Source organism: Canariomyces notabilis, assembly GCF_033297395.1.
Source record: "Canariomyces notabilis strain CBS 508.74 unplaced genomic scaffold N656scaffold_12, whole genome shotgun sequence".
In the NCBI taxonomy this organism is placed as follows: Eukaryota; Fungi; Ascomycota; class Sordariomycetes; order Sordariales; family Chaetomiaceae; genus Canariomyces; species Canariomyces notabilis.
In genome coordinates, this window is record NW_027041834.1 from 154,416 (window position 1) to 167,905 (window position 13,490).

Consider the following 13,490-nt stretch of genomic DNA (forward strand, 5'->3'; position numbering starts at 1 on the left):
AGTGGCTTTTCTGCAGAGGATCCTGCTTGAAATTCTCACCTTCTGCGCCGGTTGGTCGAGATGGTTATGACGATTGAAAAGGCGGGAAACGCTGGCTTTTGGGGAAGCGTTTCATGATAGCTGTGTGCGCCTAGGCGCCCCTTGGAGATCTGAGCTGCTCGATTCGACGCGCGCTGTTTGGTGGGCTTCGTGTAAATCGCATTTTAAGCTGATCCGGGCAAGTATATAGCTGAAGATGGTTGGTCCGCTGCCTCTGACTCGAGAATCGCTGGATTGCTGTGTGCTTGTCCATATGTCTGGGTGCGCATAACCCAAGCTTTGAGTGCCTTTACGAGCTTTACTTAGACCATTTGAAGTGAGCGCCTTAAGGTGTTGTACTCTGCTTGTGACCCAATATGGTAACGGACCAGCTGGCAATCTGGTCCGAACTGTAGATGGCTAACTGGTTTGGATGCAGTTCCGTCCGAAGTTTTGACCTCCACTGTCATTGGATAACCAGCAGAATCATTATCTCAAAGGTTGGTCAACCTGCAATGGACGAGGTCGTGAATTCAGATGGCTTGATGCACAGTGGGCCCTCGTTTCAATAAATTGGCTGCCGCGGACCAACATACTGTACAGTGCGCTATTCGATAGGCGGACTAGGGTAAGATCACTGCCAGTGGCAATCACTCCGGCCGTCATTCCTGATCTTTCTGACATGGACACACCCAATTTCCAATTGAACTCATGGGCGACATTGAAGTATGCAAGCGAAGCACCACAAATGAATCAAAATGGGTCCATCATCTCTCTGAACTGTGGTTGATTGACTGGCGGCTTCGCCTTTCCTGTAACCCGTCGAACCCGATTACAGGGGAAGCTGGGCCCTTTCGTCGCTTTGTAGTGACGGAATCCAGCTGCGGACAACCTCACCACTAAAGGCGCAGTATAATCTCAAATCGCATGCAATGGTGTCAACCTCCTTCAGTATACCCATGCACACGGTTCGAGGGCTGGATAGTGAGGGTGTTCAAAAGCCAGTTGGGACACGGTCGTCGGCCTCATCGTCTGAGGCGTCGTCATCACCACCCGGGGCTACTACTGTGCGCGGTGGCAGGCGACTGACCCCTGATACGGGATCCGAGGATGAAGATGAGGATGAGCTTGAGGTCGGACATGGACAGACGGGAAAGGCTGACCATGAGGAATATGAGCTTCAGGAGGGGATACGAGGCAAGGAGGGGGATGAGGGACCGGGAAGGCGACTCTCGGATGGTTGCGAATCGTCATCAAGACGGCAACGGCGGCGGCTGTATAATCCCGAGGAAGAGAGATCCGTTGTACGCAAATTCGACCGGAAGTTGGTGGTGTTCCTGGCCGGGTTGTATCTGCTGAGCTTCCTCGACCGGTCGAGTACGGATTGCTCCTCCCCTTTGGTTCCCATGCTTTGGCGTGAGGAAGTGTTGCTGATATGCATCCATAGACATTGGCAATGCCCGCATTGCCGGTATGGACGATGACCTCCAGTCCGTGCCGCCGCGCGATGATTGGTACATCTGGTCGGTTGCCGCCTTCTACATAGCGTACATCGCCTTCGAATGGATGGCACTGCTTTGGCGGATCATCCCCGCGCACATCTACGTCGCTGCCCTCGTCCTCTCATGGGGTGTGACGGCTTCACTGCAGGCCGTAGCTGTGAACTACCCCATGCTTATCTTCTTACGGACCGTGCTGGGGATCGGGGAGGCAGGCTTTACAGGCGTGCCGTTCTATCTGTCCTTTTTCTTCAGGCGGAGCGAGCTGGCGTTTAGGACCGCCATCTTTGTATCAGGTGTGTTCTTCAGGACACCTCAATTTGGCTGGATAGCTTATACTCTCTCTCCCTGCAGCCGCCCCCTTAGCCACAACGTTCGCCTCCTCCCTCGCCTGGCTGATTCTCAAGCTTGCCGAATCCGGCCCCATCGCCCCCTGGCGGTTGCTCTTCCTAATCGAGGGCTTCCCGTCGATCCTCGCCGCTGCGTTAGCATGGAACATCGTTCCCGACTCGCCCCAAACCGCGTCCTACCTGACTCGGCGGGAAAAGAAAGTCGCCCGCCTGCGCCTCGAGGACGAAAAGACTCCCACTCCTCGCCACGGCGTAAGCAGCAGCAGCAGCAGCAGCAGCAAGCCCGTCTCTGCAGCGCGCGACACCCTGGCCGTCTTCTCGGACCCCGCGGCGTGGCTCACGTCGGCCATCTTCTTCCTCACCAACCTGGCCTACTCGTCCATGCCCGTCTTTCTGCCCACCATCCTCCGCTCCATGGGCCACGACGCCGTATCGGCCCAGGCGCTCGCCGCCCCGCCCTACCTGGCCGCCTTCTTGATCGTGCTGGTCACGGCCTACGCCTCAGACGCGATGCGCGCCCGCGCGCCACTGCTGATGGCCCACGCCCTGGCGTCGGCGGCCGGGTACGCGGTGCTCGCGCTTTCCTCGTGCGACTGGCTCCCCCTTGGCCCGCTTGAGCCCGGCAGCTGGGTGCGCTACCTCGCCGTGTTCCCTGCCGCCGTGGGCTTCTTCAACGTAGTGGTCCTGACCATCGCGTGGAGCATCAACAACCAGCGCGGCGAGGCCCGGCAGGGCGCCGGGTTTGCCCTGCTGCAGGTCGTCGGCCAGTGCGGGCCACTAGTGGGCACACGGCTGTACCCGGACAGGGACGCGCCCTATTACACGAGCGGCATGGCGGTTTGCGCCGGGGCCATGTTGAGCGTTGCGCTGCTCGCGGCGGTGCTGAGGGGCTATCTGGCGAGGGTGAATAGGCGGTGGGATGAGGAGGAGGCGGGGCGGGGAGGGGACGATGAGGGAGAAGAAGGGGAGGCGTTGGTGGGAAGTACCACCGGTGTGAGAACGTCACCGTTTCGGTATATGCTGTGATTTTTTACTGGGTTTTAGATTGGAGTTACGGATGGAATTGGATAGTGGTACTAGTGCTAGAGGGAAAACTTAGTTCATCTGCGTTCAAGCTGGCTAAGGCAAAGGGCGTTTTGTTGTCTTACTTCATTTTGATTACGTCTTGTGGTAATACTGATGCGAACTACACCTACAACTGCGGACTAGCAAGTGGTTAAGGACAGACGGGCAGGCGGAAGCTACAGTTAGAGCGATGTCAATAGCACAACCGACTAGATTGATAGGTATAAGTACAGTACACACGGTCAACCATTGTATAAGCACACTAAACAGCTTTTCATCACAGCTGGAACAGCACAGGGGATGTCCCAGACTGCAGGTTATTTCTCATTCGTCTTCCCACTTCGTCCGTCTTGAGTCTAGATCCCATCCATGCACATACCCCTTCTGCTGCTGCTGCCCGTTGGCCCCTAGCTTCATCCACCTTTACATTTGTGGCGCTCTGATGCTCCCGAGCGTGTTGCCTGCCCTCTGAACACAGACCTCACGAATCATAAAGTGAGGTTCTCTGAACACAGACCTCATGAATCATAAAGTGATGTTCTCAAAGTGAAGCCGTTGTGCGAAGAGCTAATTGACAGATTCTTAGCAGCAATCTCGGAGCGCGGGGCCTAGAGTCGCAGGCCCCTGAAAAGTGTATCGCCGACCATTACTTTATGCCAATCTCCATAAGAATGCAGTCCAACAACTAGAGTGCGGTCTCGACTGGAGAGTCTAGTCCAGCATTCATTGGAGCATACTCATGGCCACATGGCCGGGCTCCCTTCGGACCGGCCGATTCGAGATGTAGACTGACCACCACCCGCGACGCAGAAAGCGAGGGTGGGGGGTTATGCCGTCTTCGAATCGCAGCAGACCACCACTGAGGCAGTCTAGACAGAAGCCAGCGGTGCCGACTTGTTTTCTTGAACCTGACTCCCAGCACCCCTCACGGCGCCGCCATCTTCATCTTGACCATAGACATCTCCGTGCTCTTGGCCCACGTCCCATCCGGCTTCTGGCGGTAGCACATGAGCTTCCCCTCATCGCCTACACTGCCGAGGATCTGGCCGTCGTCATCAAATCCGACCCTCCACACGGGCGTCCGATGACTGTCCAGCCTCGACACCTCGGTGATTACATGCCGGATCTGTCCCGGCAACCCGGTATTTGTCCGCTCCGGGTCGCTCCTGGTCTGGTCCAGCCCGGCGCGTATCCCCGACGCGCGAGCAACAACGCTGTCCTCAGCATCCCCTCTGCGTCTTGTAGCGTGCCTCGTAACCCGCGCCGCAGACCATGCGCCCCTCGTACTCCCATCACCCATACCTTCCCTCTTCTCGTCCCCGTCTTTTTCATCCACGTCACCCTCCCCGGTATCACCACCACTACCACCATTTTCCCTCTCCGGCGGCGGGGTGTCGAGCCTGAAAACCCTTACATACCCATCCTGACACGCCGTCGCGAGGACGTCATACCCCCTGATATTTCCCGCCGCCCAAGCCACGTCCCTGATCAAACCCCTATGCACTCCCGGCCGGATCTCAGCGGCGAGGTAGAACCCCTTGCCCGGGGCGGCGACGCCGAGGGCTGAGCGCACCGTGTCCCGCGTGCGGTAGACCTTGAGCGAGTCCATGACGACCACCACCAAGCCAAGAGCATCGGCGGGAACCCCCGCGCGCAGCGCCGTGTAGCACACGTCCGGGTTGGGGTCGAAGCGCACGCGGAACGACGTCTCCTCGCCGCGGGCGGCCACGCGCTGCTGCTGCTGCTCGCTGCCGTGGGTGGTGGTAGTAGACAGCTGGTCGAGCAGGGTGAAGGTGGCCAGGTTCTCGACGCGGTCGTTCTCGTAGACGCGCAGCTCGCCGTCGGCCGACACGAGCGCCAGGTATGTTGTCCGGGTGTCGTCGACGTGCTTGAGCGAGAAGGACCGGTACGGGCTGCGCGGGTTGCGCGTCTCAAATGCGGGCTTGATGGTCCCGTCGGAGCTGGCCGGGATCGGGGCCGGAGAGCCAATACCCGGCGGCGGTGGGAGGGCGCTGGGAACGTGCTGCTGATGCTGGTGCTGTTGTTGCTGGGGTTGGGGTTGATGGGACGAGGAGGAAGATGTGGGGTTGGCGCGGCCCGAGGACGAAGGTGGGATGGCAACGACGGGGCCGTTGCGGGTGGATTCACTGAAGCGTCGGCCCGGGGCCGCCGAGGGATCTTCGGCCCAGAGCTTGAAACGGCCTTCTATGCCCAGAGAGGCGAGGAGGTTGGGGTAGATTGTCGTTGGGAGCCATTGAAGCTGGAAATGGCGTGCTATCAGTTGCTGTCACCGCCGCGCAAGGATGTCGGGAGCAATAGAGACGCACCTCAAGAATCTCGCCGGCATGGGCTCCCCAGCTGTCGCAGTGACGCCAGACGCCGTCCTTGTGGCGGTTGAAGACGCGGATCTTGCCGTCTACCGACCCCGTCGCGCACCGGTCGCCGTGGCCATTGAAGGCGACGGCTTGTACAAGGTCCTGATGCCCATGCTTGAAGATGGATTCGAATCGGGGAAGGTCGTCTATCGGGGGCGGGTCGTTCAAGAAGGCAGCTACTTTGGACATTTTTGTGATGATATTGATCTAGGGACAGGAGCTTTGGTCTGGCGGGTTATGTAGCTGATGTTCTGGGGCAAGCGGTAGATACTGTACTGATAATACGTAACTTTACAAAATTACGTAACTTTACAGTACAGCACGTAAACTATATGAAGCCCCCGACCTTAACAGAGTCGCCGTAGAAAGCTTGTTACCCCCTATCTATACACCACTTTTACTGCAGTGTAGTAACCTTATTAACCAGGGCAACCGCACGCAACAGGATCTAAAGAAGCTCTATAATCTATCTTAGTCAGAACAGATGGGCATATCCCGGTGTTATCTCACCATCTGCCCATCGTCACGCTCCAATTGTCCTCCTTGAAAACCAGCAGTGCCAGGCCGTGCCTCACAAACAAGCCAAACATGCCAATGGCCGTCTGCATTGCCGTGATCTCAAGCGCCAGCCGGTCTTCGCGTAGTGGGCCCCTCCAGACTAGCCAGAGGTTGAGAATCGTAAAGTTGCTCGTTTCCACTATCTTTCCTTCTTGGTCCAGCGTGATCTTCAGCAGCCCTAGCTTACCCAACAGCCTCAGGCCCCACGCGACCAGCGGCTTGGGCTGCCGCTCCGCCGTCCATGGCGTGACGCTCGGCTCCAGTAGGCCAGTCCTGGCATTGAATCGCGGCAGGCGATGGCGCGGGCAGGGCACCAGGCCAAACAGCTGGGGCGTCGAGTAGACAAAGTTGAAGATTTGCGGTATGAGGAGCAGCACCAGTGTCTTGCTGAAGTGGCCGAGGATGCTGACCACGACAAAGACCATGCCGGCAAAGTAGCAGTACGTGTCGCCGACAAACACCCGCGCCGGATACCAGTTGTGCCAGAGCAGCGCGAATGACACGCCCAGGAAGGGAAGGAGGAAGTAGAGCGAGAACAGGTGCGAGTCGGTCGCGGGGTGTGGATAAGGCGTCAGCAGGTACAAGCAATCATTAATCGCCAACAAAAGGGCGATAACGATAGACTGCGTCACCTCGATCCCGTTGATGCCGGCCAGGATGTTGATGCTGTTCGGGCTGAAGATGGCCACGCCGGCCATGTAGACGTAGTAGAGCGCCCCGAGGTCGAAGAGCTCGCCCAGGTACGGCTGCAGTGGAATGGGTATCACAATCGATGTCACGCCAAAGTCGACGAAGTAGACGACGAGGAGCGGGATCGAGGCGAAAGCGGGTATGAAAAACTTGTGTCGCCAGCGTATGTCGAACAGGTCGTCGCCGATGCCGAGCAGCGCGATCGACTGTAACGAGATGATGGCCGACAAGTACGAAGCGAGCTGCATCCCGAAAACCCATCAGAAAACCACGCCCTATTCCTCGCCAGGGGGCTAGCGACCTACCTTGCTGTGCGGAAAGCGATGCAGAAAGCGGCCCTGCTGCACATGCTCGACGTGCAGCACCACGTCTCTGTTTCCGCCTCCGCTCGTCGCCGCGACAATGTCCTTGTAAAAAGGGAAAGGAATGAAGATGATGACGACCAGCAGGTACACGGCGGCACAAAGGGCGCCCATGCACTCGGGTATCTCCTTTCGGTAGGGCTTGGCCATGTCGACGCCCTTGAGGCCGGCCTTGATGAAGGTCGGACCAAGCCAGCGGATCATGGCAAATGTAGCAGCGTATGCGATGCCGCTGAGGGCAAGCGACGCAATGAGCGGCTCGCCATCGCCCTGGAAGGTATTCGCGAGAACGGCGACGCAGGCGACTGTCAGCGCTAGGAGACTGAGAGTCTCGGTGCGCGACAGCGATGTTGAGGACGGGGTCATGTCTGGCAGGTCGTGTTCATGGCTAAGGGACTGCAGTAAAATGGAGGGTTACGTTATGGCACAGGTCGAACGGAGAGAAGGCGTGAACTGGCCATCTGGACAGCCGGATGCCGTAATCCAGACGTTAGTCGGGATGGTTCGGCGTCGACTTGGAATGGGTGTCCTCGATTTCCGTTCCTTTTGGACAGATTGCCGGAGACGAATTCGCAACGCAGGTGGAGTCGGTGGACCATGTCAAACGTGCCCCTGACCCGCTGTCATGCCGTTTTCGTTCGGTACGAACAACGTGATTGGATAGCGGCTCAGGAGCTACAACCCATGTTGCCAAAGGGTACTGGTACTGTAAACTTACAGATACGTACGAAGTAAAAAGCTTTATCTTACCATGTCCTCGGTACGAGTACCTACCACATCCAAAAGGTCTTAGTGACGAGCTATAGGAGCTCGCACAGTTTCATTACGGTGATATACCTGGAGGTGCTACGGTACCACATCTAGCACCACCTAGGAGTAAGCCTCGCCGATAAATCACCTAGTTCTTAGGTCAAGGCAACAGTCGGCGCCAATGCCTTGCCATAGTACCTATCTGGCCAGTTATCGAGCTCATACGGAGTAGTTCGCCAAGAAGTTTGCAGGCTCTCCAGCATCCCCAGCCATCTCCCCAATCGACAGGATGACGTACCTGGCATTGAGTCCCTCCCGGTATTTCATCAGAACGGCTTTCCCGTCGCCCAGGGGCACCTTTGCAAGCCTTGCTTTCAGGAGGTCACTTGCATAGGCACTGAATCCAGTGCTTAATGCATCCGTCTTGAAGACCCCGACCTCACAGGTCAGCTCACCATAGCGACGATTTTCAAGAACGAAGAAGAACGAGGGCTTCTTCTCATCGTCCGAGGTCTTGTAGAAGACCTCTAGTGGCGCAAGGTGGGGATTCTCATACCGCCTGAGAACGTCTTCCCTGGTGGTCAGCACCAAGACGCCCCGCGAATGGTCGACCTCCCACGGCGCATTGCGCGTTGGAACCAAGGCGCCCAGCGCACCAGCCAAACGGTTGAGCTCCCATCCCCCGGCCGGGTCGCCGAAACAGCGAATGGAATACCCGGCCGATAGCAAGGGCGCGATCCTTACCTCGGGCCACTCCCGAGGTGGCACAAATAGCTCCGAGGGCCGCAAAGCGGGCGCTGCTTCGCGTATCGAAATGTTGGCATAGGCGGTGATGTACGATGATCGTGGGTCCCACACCGTGTCGATTGCAACGAGCGATGGGTTGTGCAGTCGAGACAGAGCACCACCCTCCACGCGGGAGACGATGCCCCTAGAAAGGAGTATCCCCAGCCGATGGCTGCCAATTTGACACCTCAACGGTACAACGACAACAGGCTCGTAGATGCACCAATGCCACTTCTCGGGGTTTGTGGGGCCATCGTCGGACCGGGGACTCAACTCAGAACCAGCCTGGTCTTGTTTCAGACCGACCACTTCCAGATTCGATGCGTTTCTCGCAGCGGGCACCTCCGCGTTTTCCTTGCCTTCCCCGACCGGTTCATATTCTGCACCGACATCCTCAACAACAACTGATACAACGGGAGCCGGGGACTCAGGCTCCTGAGTCTCAAGATTCGTCATGCCATTTCGCTGTAGGTCCGGCGTCGCAGCGGTACGCTTTTCGCCGTCTGAGCTCTGCATGTCAACGAGGTAAAAAACGACTGGCTTGCTGGGTAGCCGCCGGAGGCACATTGCCTCAACATGCCGAAACACGCGGAGCCTGAGTCTAACAAGTTGATGCACCAGCTCAAAGGGATTTTCGTACTCCTCTCCGGAGCCGTACTCTCGCAGACCAACTTCAGAGGCATGTTTGAAGTATTCGGGCGACGGGGCTAATAACCCCGACATCTGCGCGTGCGAGTACTGGTCCTCGGGATAGCTCCAGGCAAAGAGCGACTGGTCGTTTGACTACTTCAAAATCTCCAGCTGCAGACGGTAAAAGGCCTTCAGACCTTCGCCGTAGAGAATGGGCATGTTGACGCCAAACAGCCCCATCAGACAGTAGGCCTCGTCCTCGGGCCTCGTCGTCTGGCGCCCAGCGGCCCACGACATCATCTGCGCGACGCTGTAATCAGACCAGCGACGCTCCGTCAGCGCGCTGAGGCCAGTTCCCGTGATGCAAGAGACCTCTTTGGCGAGCGACATCTTGGTGCCGATCTCCTTCCAGTCCGAGGCGAGGAAGACGACCTCTGCCGGAGCGAGGAGCTCCTGGAGCGTCCAGCCACGCGTGAACCAGCGGCTGCCAGCAAACGAGAATGTTTCCAGGGTGGCATCCTCCGAGCTGTCCACGTCGCTCAGGCAGGCGTAGCAAATGGCCGCGTCCCGGTACCACTGGAACATGGAGTTGATGGCCTCGCTCAGTTCTGCGCTCGACGACTTGTCGATGCAGCACGTGTCGATCCACACGTAGCCAAAACCCTCAAAGTCGGCGAGCCGGCAGCATCCTGCGACCTTGACAAACCCTTTTTGTGAAGCGCTCTTCTTGTCGACATGGTCCTTGTAAGATACCTCGTCCAGGCCCCATGTGTGAGAGAGGATTGCGTAAGGAGGGATGCCTCTGCCGGCTTCGCCAAGGAATTCCTCGAACTCTAGTGTTTTCGAGTTTAAAAATCGCATGTTGACGCTGGTTTGTAAGAATACCACATCACACTAGAAACGGCTGTGGAGAGATGTTGTCTCGTTGGTGGTGTGGGAATGTATGAACGTGCTGGGCTTTGGATACTTCCGAGTCGTTCAGCTCCGACGTTCCATTGCGATCAGGTCTCTTGATACTTATCCGGAGGCCTCTGTTCGCCTAGAACCTCAGCGAAGTCCACCATCACAAGGCGCTGCCTGAATTGCAACCTTCATGGCTTTGAACTGAGTTTCAAGGTATGAGAGTCAGAGACACCGAGAGCCGCTTGTGAAGTTGTGGGTATCCGTATGATTCTGACCATGATGCCACCATTGTTTCGTGTTCATTTTCAAGTAGAAACGTGCCGCAGCCGATACCGGTACCGGTGGTTTCTGGGGCAGTGATATTCTGTCGTGGTGTTCATCTGGGAACTGGGCAGACGAAAATAGAATCCGGATTGAGCAAAGTTGAGCTTGAGCAATTCGAGTAGCCTGAAAAGAGTTGCAAAAGAAAAAAGAGACTCGGATACCGGGAGTCGAACCCGGGGCTGTTGAGAGAACAGACACTTCTGAGAAGTGAGAGTCAACGATGTTACCGCTACACCATACCCGACTGAATCGTGTGTGGTTCCGATTTGTTGGAGGCTGCAGCGGAGACTGTCCTTTTCATTGGATCAATTCCCCTCCACCGAGTAATGAAAACAAACTCGCCCCCCTCACCCTTTTCCTAACAGTGCTATGCTTGCACACCAGCGTATGAGTAGCAAGCAGACACCCACCTCCGGTGGCCCAGAAAGCAGGTTGCCTTCGCCTCTCATAAACACCATCAATTCCACCAAAAGCTCACACTAAAGCTGACGCTCAGCCCCCTAACGTAATGCCACCACCCGATGGGTATGTACAGCACATCCCCTTCCTCAAGAATACAGTCCCAGTACTCCAGCTTCCTAAACTCATCGTCCCCCCACCGCCGTCTACCCCCACTAGTTCCGTCCTCCCCGCTATCCCCAAGACCACTACCAACATCAACCCGCCCTTCCAACTCCAAGTCCCCATCCCTCCCCCCTGCGTCGTCATCGACTGGCAGAGGAGGCTCATCCCATCCCTCCAAAACCCCCACATCCACCCAACTAGTATTACTCATATCCACACCACTGGTACCCGCACCCGCAGCCTGACCCTCATCCCGACCTTTCCTAGCGCGCATGGCCTTGCCGCCCAGCCAGGCCGGGTACAGGCGCACATACTTGCGCCCGACCACCTGAGCAAGGAGGTTATGGTACGGGTCCGTGTGCAGCGGCGTGATGGTTCCCGGTGGGCCGAACCAGGCGTTGAGCTGCGGCGCGGCAAGCTCGGGCTGGTCCTGCGAGGGGTCCGTCGGGTGCCGCGGCGGCGACGTGTACACCAGGTCCGGCACGGGGCGGATGTCGTCAAGCAACGACGGGATGTGGGTCAGCAAAGGGTGCTGCGCGAGGTAGCCTGTGGTGTTGTGTGTCCCACTGCTGCTGGTGCCGGTGGTGGTGTTGTTGTTGGTGGTGGGGTTGGTGATGTATTGCTCGAGGAAATCGCCAAAGGGAAGGATCTTTTGGCTCCAGCCCTCGTCGGTGTAGCTACGGCCTAGCTCTACGGGGACGAGCCGGCGGCCGGAGAAGGTCTGAGAGAGGAGGTACGAGGGCTTGCACCACGGATGAGTGGTTCGCGCAGGCCACGAGTCGGTGAGGCCGGTTATGATCACCGGGAGGGGCCCGAGGTGGTGGGGGGAGGCTGGCGGTAGAGAGTCGAGGTAGAGCTGGAAGGCTTCGAGTGACATGTCGTGGACGCGTCGCACGGGTGATCGAACTGGCGGAGTGAACGGCGCATGGCGGGAGAAAGAAGGGCTGTCGTGCCAGAGTTTTATGGGACTGGCCGGATCTTCAGACGTTCGGAGTCGTTTGCATGGCCGTGGTGAATCGAGGGCCTCTCCTGTAACGGATGATGACGCTTGCCAGACTTGCTCGAGCAGCGCAAAGGCCTGGTTGATCCATGGCCTTCCTCGGCGCTCTCCAGCTGCTCCGGCGAGAATGATGGCGAGATCAAGCGTTCTGATCATGTCATTAAGCGCGGTTTCGGCTGCTCTCTTGGCCTCCCCGCCAACGGTAGAAGCATCGCTGAGCGGCCAAGAGAAGTACTGAAGAGCGAACTTGAGGATGCTTGCGTCCGTGTACAGCTGCCGCCAGCACACGGGCAGATCCTTGAACAGATAGGCATAGAATTTTGCATACGATGTCGCTACAAGATCGTCCAGCCGTTTGAGGAGCAGGGTCCTCTCCTTACCTGCCTCCAACGGAAGGATAGCTTTTGCGCCGTCATGATACAGCTTGAGCAGTTGCGAAGCCTGCCTGCCAAGGAGCCGTGCCAAAGGCTCACCACAGTCTGCCACACCTGTGCTCCCATTGCCGTCCCTCACGACTGGGGAGCACTCAGAGACGATTTGATCAGCCGCTGTCAGGCAGAGCACCTTCAATTGCTCATGCGCATCCATCATATCCATTATCGCGATACTTGAATTCTTGGCCGTCGTGATACGCCATCTGCCATGTGAGTTTACCCATCTATCGATTCTGGGTGGGCGCGGTTGACCGGGAAGGAACCGCAGCGATTTCAGTATTCAGAGACGGGAAGTTCACAGACAGGGGCGGGAAGGAAGCCGAGCGGCACTTTGATCAAGATGCGGGGCTCTTAACAGAGTGCTGATAACGTCAACCTAGCGGGCCGTTCCAGCGCCACAAGGGGCTGCTCGTGTTACACACACAGTACCCACGGTATATACTCCGTACACCTTCAATGGAACCACCGAGCCACCTCACCCTACAGCGGAATGCTTGACGTGTCGCCCGATCCATCAAATCGAACCACACATGTGCATATCATCCAGCCAATATGGTCATCGGTGCGCTTCATGGCAATTCCTTCTTGCACCATGTGCCAAGTCAAATCCCACCGTTTGCTAGGCCCTTGCGGGTTAGTCTAAGTACCTATCGTCCATCCCTTGGGAGTTGTGACGACTTCGGGTCCTATCAAGATCCCGAGCAACCTTGGGTAACCAGGTTGGGAGATGGGCAAGCAAACCTGAAATCCATTATGGAATGATGCCATCGCCCTGGCGGCGCGATGCCTACTGCATTTCCTTCCCCTCTTCGACCTTTGTACGCTCAAACCGGAAACACTTGAACTGTTGAGGGAAAAGGGAGTTGGAGGGGGGGGGGGTGGGTTTTATACTGACTCGAAATGTACGGGTTGGACTTGCTCGGTTTCTGCGGCATCTAGTGAGGGAAAGAGCAAGGGCGTGATGTACGTACCGAGAGACAGTCCAGATGCCTAGCAAACATCTCCACCGCTGCGCATGGGGAGGAGCACAGCTAATAAGGGCGGGGATAGAGGTGGGTTGATAACGGTACTGTACTGTGCTAAGGTAGTAACTTGACCTGCGTTTGACATGACCGAACCACATCTCTTGCCAGTCTCCAAATCTCCATGAGCTGGATAGCGAGATAAGCAAGTGTGTGCTAA

The 13,490-nt window shown here is 57.2% G+C and overlaps 5 protein-coding genes and 1 non-coding gene across 6 annotated transcripts; 1 reads left to right on the top strand and 5 right to left on the bottom strand.

The window, feature by feature from the left end:
* Positions 1-977: 977 nt before the first annotated feature.
* On the top strand, positions 978-3,191 carry N656DRAFT_753783 (MFS general substrate transporter; the record flags this gene model as incomplete). Its single annotated transcript, XM_064813069.1, has 4 exons — positions 978-1,151; positions 1,224-1,395; positions 1,466-1,813; positions 1,872-3,191. 4 exons carry the CDS (start codon positions 978-980, stop codon positions 2,891-2,893), a joined length of 1,716 nt encoding a protein of 571 aa, XP_064669666.1. The 3' UTR covers positions 2,894-3,191.
* Positions 3,192-3,583: 392 nt separating this feature from the next.
* N656DRAFT_806388 (WD40 repeat-like protein) lies at positions 3,584-5,496 on the bottom strand (the record flags this gene model as incomplete). Its single annotated transcript, XM_064818345.1, has 3 exons — positions 3,584-4,944; positions 5,002-5,192; positions 5,260-5,496. The coding sequence occupies 3 exons, from the start codon at positions 5,494-5,496 to the stop codon at positions 3,858-3,860; spliced, it is 1,515 nt and encodes a 504-aa protein (XP_064669667.1). The 3' UTR covers positions 3,584-3,857.
* A 317-nt stretch (positions 5,497-5,813) lies between these two features.
* On the bottom strand, positions 5,814-7,283 carry N656DRAFT_709984 (uncharacterized protein; the record flags this gene model as incomplete). Its single annotated transcript, XM_064811635.1, has 2 exons — positions 5,814-6,797; positions 6,861-7,283. The coding sequence occupies 2 exons, from the start codon at positions 7,281-7,283 to the stop codon at positions 5,814-5,816; spliced, it is 1,407 nt and encodes a 468-aa protein (XP_064669668.1).
* Positions 7,284-9,236: 1,953 nt separating this feature from the next.
* On the bottom strand, positions 9,237-9,944 carry N656DRAFT_710088 (HET-domain-containing protein; the record flags this gene model as incomplete). The annotated part of the gene is made up of 1 exon (XM_064811643.1): positions 9,237-9,944. The coding sequence occupies one exon, from the start codon at positions 9,942-9,944 to the stop codon at positions 9,237-9,239; it is 708 nt and encodes a 235-aa protein (XP_064669669.1).
* A 518-nt stretch (positions 9,945-10,462) lies between these two features.
* On the bottom strand, positions 10,463-10,554 carry N656DRAFT_t83. The gene has a single exon. It is a non-coding gene; the product is annotated as a tRNA-Glu (tRNA).
* A 213-nt stretch (positions 10,555-10,767) lies between these two features.
* Positions 10,768-12,465, bottom strand: N656DRAFT_710289 (Clavaminate synthase-like protein; the record flags this gene model as incomplete). The annotated part of the gene is made up of 1 exon (XM_064811659.1): positions 10,768-12,465. One exon carries the CDS (start codon positions 12,463-12,465, stop codon positions 10,768-10,770), a length of 1,698 nt encoding a protein of 565 aa, XP_064669670.1.
* Between the last annotated feature and the right edge of the window lie 1,025 nt (positions 12,466-13,490).